Source organism: Felis catus, chromosome B1 (genome assembly GCF_018350175.1).
Source record: "Felis catus isolate Fca126 chromosome B1, F.catus_Fca126_mat1.0, whole genome shotgun sequence".
NCBI classification, from domain to species: Eukaryota; Metazoa; Chordata; class Mammalia; order Carnivora; family Felidae; genus Felis; species Felis catus.
Window position 1 is genome coordinate 110,679,299 of NC_058371.1, and position 13,101 is coordinate 110,692,399.

The following is a 13,101-nucleotide window of genomic DNA, read 5'->3' on the forward strand; positions in this document are numbered from 1 at the left end:
CATCTTAAAAAATATATTTTGTTTATTCAAGTAATTAAAATGCATTTTTGGATTATGATTATTTCAGCAATTTCTGTTAATAATTTATAATATTATTTCAGTTAATAATTTATAATAATATTTAATTTGTAATAATTATGAGCATATAATTCATCTGAATTTATAAGGATAAATATATAATTGCTATTTAATAGCTCTAATTTAAAAAATTACGTTTAGCTCCTGATGAACTCCTTGAAAGAGGGCATACTTGTGCTGCTTGTCATTGTACCTCCTGCATGCAACAAAGGGTCTCATGTGTATTATTGGATACATAAATTGGTGACAATTTTTTTGCTGTATTGTTCCTTTTTGTGCTTCTTAACTAGTACATAATAATAAAGACTTAGTTATCGATTCATACATTTAACAATTATTTATCGAATACCTATTGTGTCTTGCTAGTAGTGTTAGTGACCTACTGGAACACAGAATCCAATAATTAGATGTATGTGATTTTGAATTTATGTTTTAGAACTTATTTGTTCTTTAAAATGTATTGTTTAAAATTTAGGTGAAGCCTGGAGATGACTTAGAAGGTGACCGATACTTAATCACAGTTGAGGAGGTTAAAGTTGCTGGAAGCATAGCTATTAAACAGGATGTCAGTAAAGAAGCACCAGAGTTAAGTCCAAGGACATTTCTATCCTCTGGCCGATCCCTTGGATGTCAGCCTGCTGGTTTAAAAAGGAAGTTTACTGTAAGTTTATCTGTTGAAAATAATAAGTCAATATATATTTATAATATTGTTCCAAGAAGTAGTGAATTTGAAGCTATTGTACTCTATATCATTAAAATGGTACTTCATAATATATGTTTAGGTAGGGAAGTAAACCCTAATTAGAGAAATCTTAATACAAATGAGCATTTACATTTTAATTTAGCAGATTTTATATCTTTATTACTGTACCTGGTAAAACAGGCTCCTTTTTTTTTCTTTCCTTTTTTTTGAGCTAGTTCATTTTACACTTCCTTTGTAGATAATGGGACAGCTAATAATTGTTTTAATATTTTTAGGGTTTTCAAGGACCACGTCAAGTGCCAAAGAAAATGATGATTACAGAAAATGGTGAATCAACGGCATCACTTGAGGCTAAGAAACCTGGCCCTAATTTTCTTTCTCCCTTGTACAGCACACCTCCTTTGTTTTCTACTGCTGGCAAGAAAGATATAAATAATATGCCAATAGACCCTGAGAACATTGTCACTTACAGGAATAGAGAAGCAAATGGTTTACGTTTTTCTTCAGTTGTCTCTACTCCATCTTTTAAGAGTAACCCAGAAATGCTATGTGAAGAAAATTATTCTTGCTTTCCTGTCTGTTCTGTAAATAAGCATTCAGATTCTTTACTGACCAATGAGGCCATAAAAAAAGATGGTTTGATATCTCACTGTTTGGGAGTTTCACAAAACGTCAGAAGCAAAGCACATATATTAGCTCTTTTGAAGTCCAAGTCAACTATGTGTAAGGAGCCAAATTCTGGGATTACAGAACATCTCCCTCAGATACAACTACAAGGAAGTATAAACATTCCTACTAAACCAAAGTGCATAATTGAACAGAAGGAGTGTGCTGACGTGAAGAGCACAGAAAGTTTACACGACCGGCATCAATCAGAAAAAAACGTGAGAAATAAAAGCCGGTGGGCCATGTATTTATCCTCACAGAGCTCACCTGTACATTTTTCTAGTGAAGATGGAAATAATATAGAAAGGAAACCCAAGGCCCAGGGAGACAATATAGATTTAAATTTGAGAGACCTTTTGGTACAAGAAAAGATACAGTTCTTTGAAACATGTGCTGAAGAGGGCAAAAAGTATAATGAAGACAAGCCAGTAGATGCTAATGATCAATTTTGGGATCAGGAAGTAGAACTGGAAATTCCTTCATTCTGTGAAAGCAACCATATACCAGTTACCTGTAGCAATGTAGAGAATGATGGCTTATTATCCAAGCCTGACATTGAAAAAAATAATAAAATACCTGTTAATGAAAATGACCAGATGTGTCTAAAAGGATCAGTTCTCATTAGAGAAAATACTCAGGAGATAAATATATGTGGAACACCAGAAAAGGAGTACAAACAGCCAGTGTCGTTTCTGCCAGAATCTGAACATCTACAGATTGAATCTTCTAGAAGTAAAAATTCTAGGGTCTCTGATGACTTTAACAGCATGCTTTCTAACAGTAATACTGATAGTGAAAGTCTTAATAGTATTCCCAAACCTATGAGCAATGTAACACAGCCACTTGTGGAGGTGACTTTTAATCTGAACAATTTTGAAACCAGTGACACTGAGGAGGAGTCACAGGAAAACAACAAAGTTTCCCAGGATTCAGGGAGTCATGTAAAGGAAACTTTGGTTAATGACAGTAGTCCAGATGTTCAAAAGAGATGTGAAGATATAAGCTGTACAGAAGTTGGCAGTAAACATTTGTCTCCCTTAACGTCTATTGGGGATAAACCTACAAAGACATTTCCTATTAAAGAGACTCTTCTATCACAATTTTGTGATAAAGCTTATGTGGGTTTTGACACAGGACCTTGGAAAGCTGAAAACATTAGAAAAGGAACAGAAGAGTACAGTGACACATTAAGCAATTTTGACTCATCCTTAGAATGGACTGATGATGTATATGTAGATAATAATGAAGATGCTAATAAATCTATTCAAAAAGTGAGAATTAACTATGATACTGCTTCACTACTGAGTAAATCTAAAGATGTCAGCTCGAATTTACATATTCCTCATTTAAATATAGTCATTAATCAGACTCCTGAAAATAGCCTATTCTCAGACCAGGAGGAGCCTCAGCCTTTTGTTATGGGAAGTAATTTAGACAAAAACGATGAATGGGTTTTACCATCAACTTCTAGCAGTGATATCAGTATCCAACAATTAAATGTCAATCAGAATCACTCTGAAGAATGTGTTGCACTTGATAAATCAAATACCCAAGTTTCTAATTCTTTGTTTTACCCTCTGGGAAAAAAGCGTCCAATTTCCAAAGACACAGAAGCGTGTATTCCTGAACCTGAAGATTTGGGAAGGATTAGAAGTTTAGACCATGACCATATCGATGTAGAAACTGTTGGAGAAAGCAAACAATACTGGAATATTCCTAGAAATCCTTCAGAACTCTCTGGATTAGTAAATAACATTTCCCTTTTAAAGTCATTGTCTGAACATAGTACGGCTTTAGAAGGCTTGGAAATATTGAAAAAGAAAAATACAACCTTTAAGCAACAAGGAACTCTGCAGACATGTGAGCCAGACAGCAATCCTGAAGGTTAGATTGGTGTGTTTGTTTTGGATTGTTATCTGTATAACTGTTAAGGATGAGAAGTATTTGCTTTGGAGGCTACGTTAAAGAATTACATGGTATTGGTGCATCTGGGTGGCTCAGTCGGTTGAGTGTCCAACTCTTGATTTTGGCTCAGGTCGTGATCTCACGGTTCGTGGTTTCGAGTCCTGCGTTGGGCTCTATGCTGATAGTGCAGGGCCTGTTTGGGATTCTCTGTCTCTCTCCCTCTCTGCTCATTGTCTCTCTCTCTCTCTCTCTCTCTCTCTCTCTCTCTCTCTCTCTCTCTCAAAATAAATAAACTTAAGAATTACATAGTATTTAAATAGGTAATACATGTACTTGGTAAAATCAGTTCTAATAGATAATCTAGTAAGTTCTGCAGTCCCTCAGTCCAATCCTCAGAATTAGCCACAGTTTCCTTCCAGGATATCCTTCTGCAAATGTTTTATGCATATATAAACATGTATAGGCATATATAAGCAATATGTGTGTGAATATCCATTCCTGTCTTACATTTTTAGATGTGTGCTAGAAGATGCTTTTTCTTTTTTTTTTTTTTTTGAGAGAGAGAGAGCGCAAGTGAGCAAGGGGCAGAGAGACAGAGAGGGGGAGAGAGAAGTGGGGCTCACACTCACCCGAAGCAGGGCTCGAGTTAATGAACCCTAAGATCATGACCTGATCTGAAGTCAGAGGTTCATCCGACTGAGCCACCCAGACACCCTGCTGGAAGATACTTTTAAAAAATAATCATGAGTTCATATTGATATCTCTAATTCCAGTTCTAAACCACAGGGTTCTTCCTGTCCTTCCATTTCATGATTATATTTCTTTACTTCTAAAATGAGAGGGGGCCCTGGTTCCCAACAACATCCGTATATTTACTTCCTCAATTCTGCATACAATACACATCAAATAGCTTCCAAATTGTTATACTAGTATCACTACTAGCAAAAAAACCTTTACAAGTTTGTGAAGTTCACAAATCCTTTGATTTTTTTTTTTTGTTTTTTTTTTTTGTTTGTTTTTTTTTTAGAATGTATCCTGGGAATATAGAGTTGGAGTATTATGTTCAAAAGTTACTTGCGTTACTTTTCTTTACTGTAATTGTAGTATCATTTGATGTAAATATAGTTAAGTTTATTGTTTATATTTCAGTATGAGGGGTTTTTTGTGCAACCTTGTTGATTTATTTTTATTTCTGACTATGTAAAATATGAATCTAGTTAAGAGTCAAAGCTGTATAAAAACATAAATTCATATGCCTTCCTTAAGCCTTTTATCCTGTTCTTACTCACCTGCTATATGTAACCAATATATCATACCTGTGTTTCTTTTTTGCAAAAATAAATAGCTCCATGTTTAAATTCTTGTCCCCCCCCCCGCCCCCCCCCGCCCCCGACACACACATATTCAACAAAAGACAGTAAAGTCTGTATATTCTTTAGCACCTACTTTTCACTTAATATATTCCGGAAATCACTTCATATCAATTCATAGGACACATCCTCATTTTATTTGTTTATATCTGTGTAATACTCGCTGTGTGGATAAACCATCATTTATGCAACCTGTCTCCAATACTTTGCTATTACAAATAAAGTGACAATACATAACCGTGTGTGTGTGTGTGTGTGTGTGTGTGTGTGTGTGTGTTTTGCATATTGTTTGAGGTGTGTCTTCAGGGCAAATTCCCAGTAGGTTTGCTGCGTAAATGCGTGACTTTATTAGATACTTCAAAATTCCCTCCATTTCGTAGCCCTGTCAGTAATATATGAGAGTGCTTGTTTCTCTGGTCTTGCCAATATAGTGTGTTACCAAGCTTTTGAATTTTGCTTATCTAATAGATGAGAAATGGCATTCAGTATACTTAAATTTGCATTTCTGTTACTACAAGTGAAATTGAGCATCTTTTCATATGTTTAATTATCATTTATATATCTTTTTTTCATGAACTTTCTTACCCTTTTGTCCAGATTTTAATGGGTGTTGTTCTTTTTATTCTCATTGATTTGTAAGAGTTCTTTATATATTAGAGATACTAGCCTCTTATCTATGATATATGTTGCAGATATTTTCTTTCAGTATGGTATTGGTCTTCTGACTTTGCTTATGGTATGTTGCCAACAGCAACATTTTTTTTAAAGAAAAACTATTATAGAACATATTAGTAAATATAGCAAATATTATATACATATGAATGTGAATGAACAATGTACTTTATGATACTCAAAGAAAAGTTAAAATTGAATTCTTATTTGAATATCTCAAGGATTCCTGAGGAAAATAGGAATAAATTACTATATGTACTGATATGTTTCTTTAAGTTTGTTTATTTATTTGAGTGAGAGAAAGGGGTAGAGAAAGCACAAGTATGGGAGGAACAGAAAGAGAAGGAGAATCCCAAGCAGGGGCTCGAACTCACAAACCGTGAGATCATGACTTGAGCCAAAACCAAGAGTTGGCCGGCTTAACCAACTCAGCCACCCAAGCACCCCTGATATGTTTCTTTAAAATGTAGTTGTTTGCAATAGCCAAATTGTGGAAAAAGCGTAAATGTCCATCAACTGATGAATGGATAAAGAAATTGTGGTTTATATACACAATGGAATACTACTTGGCAATGAGAAAGAATGAAATACGGCCTTTTGTAGAAACGTGGATGTAACTGGAGAGTGTTATGCTAAGTGAAATAAGTCGTACAGAGAAAGACAGATACCATATGTTTTTACTCATGTGGATCCGGAGAAACTTAACAGAAGACCATGGGGGAGGGGAACGGGAAAAAAAGTTGGAGAGGGAGGGAGACAAACCATAAGAGACTCTTAAAAACTGAGAATAGGAGCGCCTGGGTGGCTTGGTCGGTTAAGCGTCCGGCTTCGGCTCAGGTCATGATCTCACGGTCCGTGAGTTCGAGCCCCGCGTCGGGCTCTGTGCTATCAGCTCAGAGCCTGGAGCCTGTTTTAGATTCTGTGTCTCCCTCTCTCTGACCCTCCCCTGTTCATGCTCTGTCTCTGCCTGTCTCAAAAATAAATTTAAAAAAATGTTAAAAAAAATTTAAGAACTATAAAAAAAACTGAGAATAAACTGAGGATTGATGAGGGGAGGAAGGGAGGAGAAAGTGGGTGATGGGCATTGAGGAGGGCACCTGTTGGGATGAGCACTGGGTGTTGTATGGAAACCAATTTGACAATAAATTTCATATTAAAAAATAAATAAAGTAAAAATAAAATAAAATTTAATTTAATTTAAAAAATGTAGTTGTTTGATGGCAGTTGATAGTTTGTTTTCTAAAAATTAAAAAGAAAGAAGAAATTTTAATGAAAAATAAGTAGGGGTAGATATGATTATGTAATATCATATAAGGATGTAAATCCCTAGTATGAAGACTTGAGAATTATAGAATTTAGTTTTAAGAAATCTTTTTTCTCATGAAGTTAAAAAGAGGATTGCAGTTGATTCTTCTTATTTGTGGTAGTTCTATAAAATCAACATAAACACTGAATTAGTGAAAAATGAGTCATTGCTTTTAGGGGTAGATTCCTTCAAGCCTCTGGTCAAAGCATTTTCATCAACTGATCAAAATCTTGTTTTTATCTGTGTTTCCATTTGAAGACAATATATATTGTTGATCCATTAACATTGAATTTGTAGTGAACAGCACTATGACTAATGTCTGAAAGAAACCTCTGTCTAGGGGCGCCTGGATGGCTCATTTGGTTAAGCGTCCAACTCTTGGTTTTCGGCTCAGGTCATAATCTCAGCTTGTGAGTTGGAGCCACACATCAGGCTCTGTGCTGACAGTGCAGAACCTGCTTGGGATTCTCTCTCTCTCTCTCTCTCTCTCTCTCTCTCCCCCCTTCTTTCTGCCTCTCCCCTGCTTGCACTCTCTCTCTGTCTCAAAATAAATAAAGAAACTTAAAAAAGAAAAAAGAAACTCATCTAACATATGTTCTCTCTGTAAGGGACATCACAGCCTTCTTGCACTTAGCAACACTAGACAGCACTATGCTTAGGGAACATTTTAAATAGCACAGTCCCTTACAAAAAGCCCCCAAATACAAAAACATGGGCTAAGTAGATGACAAAAAGGATACTTGTTTATAGTATGAGAGCTCAAGAAGGCAGAGTGTTGCCTTGTTCTACCTCAGCTGGGAATGTATATGTCGGGCAACTTATTTTTTGTAGTTCTGTATGTCTACAAATGACCTCAAAAACAGGGTATTGATTTGGGGTTTCTGAATAAATTTTAGTGCGTAGGTAAGATCTGTGAGTAAGAAAGATTAACTGTATTTGTTTTCTGATATAAATGTATTTCTTCAAAAAGGAATGTTGGTTTTCTTAAGACAATCTGAGAAAATTAATACAGAATTAGAGATGAATCAGTTTTACCACCAATTTAGGATGTGTGAATGTGTTAAAAAAAAAAAGATTTTCTTCAGTAGGTTAAAGTTTTTATGAGATAATTGAGAATAACTTTGAAATGTTAATTTAGAATTTTATTCTTGAGTGAAGGCAATCAAGGAAAACACACCAATTTTCATGCAGTGCATGAAAATCTTTTTAAAAATAGCATCAAGTTCCAAGATCCACTTATTTTTATTTCATTTAATGTATTCTGAATTTTAACAGGAAAATAATGAAACCATAAATAACAATTGACTAAAAAATTATAGTCTTGGTGACTTTAGAAGGAATTGAAATGTTTGAATATGCACTTTTCTTTAAGAAAAAAAAATCCTATTTTGAAACAAGGTAGGATGGCCTGGCCACCATGTCCTTTGTATTCAGTAGACTTGTCAACTTCTCTGTCTCAGAGTCTTTTTACTTGTGACTTTGGTCTCAACACCTTTACCCCTGGCATAGCTGGTGGCCTTTTCTTATATTCAGATCTCAACTTAAATATCACTTCCCACGAGAGAGCTTTCCAATCATCATATCTACATTAGTCTCTGTCATATCAACCTTTATGATGCCCTTTTGTATCATAATCTGAATTTATGTGGTTTGTTTATTCTGTGGCTCTCCCTTTTCAAGGGACTGCTGTTTTCCTAGTGTCTGGCATAATACACTTGGAAATAATTGAAGTTTTTTTTTCTCAAACCATAGTCAAATGGGTTTAAAATAGACCCAGAAATAGCATGAAGTTCTTCTTTTCTTTTCCGTGTTTGCACATAGCAGCTGTATAGTGCTGGTCTTGGCTTTCTTCTAATAGTTAATGTTTCATTTTTAGAATTTTTAGTATAGATTATTAGCTGTTTACTCAGTTTTTCAATTAGTTTGAAAAAAGGAAGCATTTCTAGTACTGACTTAGAACATAACCAAAAAAAATCTTATTTAAAAATTTTTATCATGAAAATATAGAGAATAGACAATGAATCCTCAAATATCCAAAATCCATATTCAACAATTATCAAGACTACCTTATCTTCAAATTTAAGTTGTATTCCTTGTTTCATTCAGTTTTAGGTGGTTTTTTGAAGATTTTATTGTTATTATTTTAAATGTTTATTTTGAGAGAGCATACACAGACTCGTGCAAGTGGGAGTTGGGGGGAGGCAGAGAGAAGGAGAGAGAGAATCTCAAGCAGGCTCTGTGCTGTCAGCATGGAGGCTTGATCTCTCATGAGATCATGAGCTGGGCTGAAATCAAGCATTAGATACTTAACCGACTGAGCCACCCAGGTACCCCCAAAGATTTGATTATTTTTAAGTAGTATCTATATCCAGTGTGGGGTCGAACCTACAACCCTGACATCAAGAGTTGTCATCATCAACTGGGCCAGCCAGGTGCCCCTAGAAATAAGTTTTTAAAAAGTTTAAAACACTACTATATGTATGATGAATAAAATAATTTCATTTTATCTATTATAGCTAGGAAACCGTTGACTGAAGTAGTTTCACAAACTTTACCAAAGTTTCCTCATCTGAACCAGGATTCTCAACAGGTACGTCTTTTTTTTTTTTTTTCCCTATCAGCATATTCTTATATTTTGATATAGAATGTTGTCATTAGTAATGAAATTACAGTAATATAAAGGGTTCCAAGCTATCTTGCTTCATGACTCTCCCACACCTTGTTTCAGAATATTTTTCATTATATCCCTTGGCTAAAAGGAAAAAAGAAAAACCAAACCTGGCAGTTCCATTTATTAAGTTGTTAGTAGTATTAAACAACATAGTAAGTATTATGTCTTAGTAATTTAGTGAGCTTTTTATTTTTTCCATTTTCATTGATATAAAAGATATAACATTGTGATCAGTTTAAGGTGTACAACATAATGATTTGATATATGTATAGTGAAATGATTACTGTAAACATTTTATTTATTTTTAATTTTTAGTTTATTGTTTAATTTACATACAAGTTAGTTAGCATATGGTGCAACAATGATTTCAGGAATGGATTACTTAATGCCCCTTGCCCTTTTAAACCATCCCCCCCTCCCACAACCCCTCCAGCAACTCTCTGTTCTCTATATTTAAGTCTTTTAGTTTTGTCCCCCTCCCTGTTTTTGTATTATTTTTGTTTCCCTTCCCTTATGTTCATCTGTTTTCTATCTTAAATTCCTCATATGAGTGAAGTCATATGATATTTGCCTTTCTCTGACTACTTTTGCTTAGCATAATATCCTCCAGTTCCATCCATGTAGTTGCACATGGCAAGATTTCATTCTTTTTGATTGCCAAGTAATACCCCACTGTATATATATACCACATCTTTATCCATTTATCCGTCAGTGGACATTGGGCTCTTTCCATACTTTGGCTATTGTCAATAGCACTGTTGTAAACTTTGGGGTGCATGTGCCCCTTCGAAACAGCTCACCTGTATCCCTTGGATAAATACCTAGTAGTGCAATTGCTAGGTTGTAGGGTAGTTCTATTCTTAATTTTTTTTTTTCTATTCTTAATTTTTTGAGGAACCTCCATATTGTTTTCCAGAGTGGCTGCACCAGCTTGCATTGCCACCAGCAGTGCAAAAGAGATCCTCTTTCTCTGCACCCTCACCAACATCTGTTGTTGCCTGAGGTGTTCATGTTAGCCATTCTGACAGGTGTAAGGTGGTATCTCATTGCGGTTTTGATTTGTATTTCCCCGATGATGAGTGATGTTGAGCATTTTTTCATGTGTCGGTTGGCCATCTAGATATCTTTTTTGGAGAAATATGTATTCATGTCTTTTGCCCATTTCTTCACTGGATTATTTGTTTTTTGGGTGTTGAGTTTGATAAGTTCTTTACAGATTTTGGATACTAACCCTTGATCTGATATGTCATTTACAAATATCTTCTCCCATTCTGTCGGTTGCCTTTTAGTTTTGCTGATTGCTTCCTTCGCTGTGCAGAGCTTTTTATTTTGATGAGGTCCCAAGAGTTCATTTTTGCTTTTGTTTCCCTTGCCTCTAGAGATGTGTTAAGTAAGAAGTTGCTGTAAGCATTTTATTTTTAAACACAATCACTGATAGAATGTATGCATTTGTTGGGCACTGCTCAGCTTCTCAAACCTTAGAATAATTAGTTCATGTTGTTTTTCTCATGGTAATTGATTTTTTTTTATCATAGCAATTTCTGAAAACTCAGCTTTACAAGTTGCCATTGAGAGAAATGACATAAGATCTGTTGTTGAAATGGAACTACCTTGAGTTAGTAGTTCATTCAATAGAGGTCAAATGACACTGTATTTCCCTTAAATTTAAAGTATCTTATGGAGCCCATGTTGAGTTTCCTGTGGCACCCCAAAATACCTTGAACAGTTTGGGAACCATTGTAGTAATATAAAAATAATAGTACTAATTAGATACATTGAAATTCTAGAATAAAATTAATTTATTAGAATAAATCTAAATTCTTGTTTCTCAGTGGGGATACTATTAGCATATTTGGAGGGATAATTCATATGACACTTTTTCGAGAAGATATATTTAAAAGAAAAGAAAGTGAAATGTTTCATTTGTCCCACTTTGTATCTTATCTGTTTTCCATGTTACTGTTTTTTTTTTAAATAATCTTGATGTTTTCTCTTTTTTAATTATAGAAGAAAGTGAAGAAGAAATAAAACAACCTACTGAGAGATAATTATTATTAGTGTTTCCAGGATTTTTTGGCCTATTTTTAAAAATATGGTTAGCTTGATGTGTACAAATAGTTTTATATCTTATCCCCTTAATGTATTTCTCACATCATTAAAACACTTATTAAATATATCTTTTATTAATTTATTTTATTTTTTTAGCTGCTTGGTGAATAGGTTTATTATTATCTTTAATCTGAAAAATCTTCAAAGAAAATTATGGTTTGGTTTATTAGCTCTCAGCAGCCGATCCTGTGCTTTAAGGAAGCTGCCTTCTTCTCAGCTACTCGATCTTTCTTCTGGGCAAGAGACATTTTGGAATGGTTCCACCTTTTCTTTTTAACTTCTTTCTTAGGCTTCTCTCAAAGATTGGATTCTCTTGTACAGCAGCATGAGCTTTCTTATACATCTCCATCATGCCTGGAGTTACATTGTTCTTTATCAAGAGAATTGTTTCTTGTAAGCATCTTAGTCTTCTTCCATTAGTGGCACATATAATCTGCAGCATTCTGACCCAGGATGTGCTTCTGATGTATTTCTGCATTGAATTCCTTGCTTTCCCAATCAGAACCAAGGAATCTTTTGGTACTATGAGGGGTAGAGAAACCTCCATCCACAACTCCCTTGAGGGCCTCCCAAACTTCATTTTCATTAAAGGTTCTGGCAAGCCCTGCATCCAAATAGCAGACGAAGGCACCAGATTGACCATCAGTGTTTTCCACGTTGTATTCATCTTGTCACCTCCACTTGGCCTTCATAGACTTTTGTCCGTGCCAAACCTACTGAGAAGCCTGTGGACCAGCAGCATGCCAGTACACCATGCTGCAGCATGATTTGTCAGGCCAACCTTCACACCATACTTTGGGAGTTCATGCCCATGAGCTGCACAAACTAGCGTATCTCCTTTAGGGGCATTAGCAATCTGACAAATGAGATCTCTGTTTGTTACACAAATTACCATCCTGTATTAAGGTGTGTTGTACTTATTTTTATCCTGAATCGCCGAGCATTTCAAAGCATTGTAATCAGTTTTGTGCTCTTGTCTTCTAAATTTCACTTGGTATCTCTTGAAATCAGTCTTATTCTTGACAACTTTAATAAACCCCATCCTGCGGAACAGAGTTTGGCATTGGTGGCTTGCTACTGGGTACTGACCAGGAGTTAAATATATTTTTTAGAGGTTACTTACTATTCCGTCCTATGGATATCCTGTGCTTTGGACAAGCAGTGCCCTATTTTGAACATTTAGGTTATTTCCAGCATTTTGCTAGGATTAATAAAATATTAGTAAATGTTTTTGCACATAAATCATTGCTTACATTTATTTCCTTAGACGTGAGTCCCAGAAGTGGAACTGATAGCTTGAAAGGCTAAGAACAATTTTCTTGATATATATTGTCAAATTTAAAAGTCTTACTGTTTTACAATATGAATATTTATTTCACTCTACATTCACCAGTACTAAGATATTTTCAATTCTTGCTAAGTAAAATAGTGTTTCATTAACATTTTTTACTTCTTGATTATTAGTGATGGTGTTCTTTTATTTCTTATGTCTAATTGAAATTTATGTATTTTTTGTAACTTACTACTACCTTTTAGTTGTTCTTATATTAATATTCTGTTCCTAAGATTATAAAAGAAAATGAAGTCAAACCAAGTGGACCACTTCAGTCTTTGCAGGTAT

The 13,101-nt window shown here is 34.8% G+C and overlaps 1 protein-coding gene and 1 pseudogene across 9 annotated transcripts in view; one reads left to right on the forward strand and one right to left on the reverse strand.

Moving 5' to 3' along the window:
- ZGRF1 (zinc finger GRF-type containing 1) overlaps positions 1 to 13,101 on the forward strand; it is a 91,431-nt gene that overhangs the window by 18,826 nt on the left and 59,504 nt on the right. For all 9 annotated transcript variants that reach the window (XM_045055989.1, XM_045055992.1, XM_045055990.1 and 6 more), the window contains 4 exons: positions 554 to 739; positions 1,057 to 3,331; positions 9,217 to 9,290; positions 13,047 to 13,097. In XM_045055989.1, the coding sequence (XP_044911924.1) occupies positions 554 to 739; positions 1,057 to 3,331; positions 9,217 to 9,290; positions 13,047 to 13,097 (2,586 nt within the window). The remainder of the gene's footprint in view (positions 1 to 553; positions 740 to 1,056; positions 3,332 to 9,216; positions 9,291 to 13,046; positions 13,098 to 13,101) is intronic.
- Positions 11,654 to 12,534, reverse strand: LOC102899186 (annotated as a pseudogene).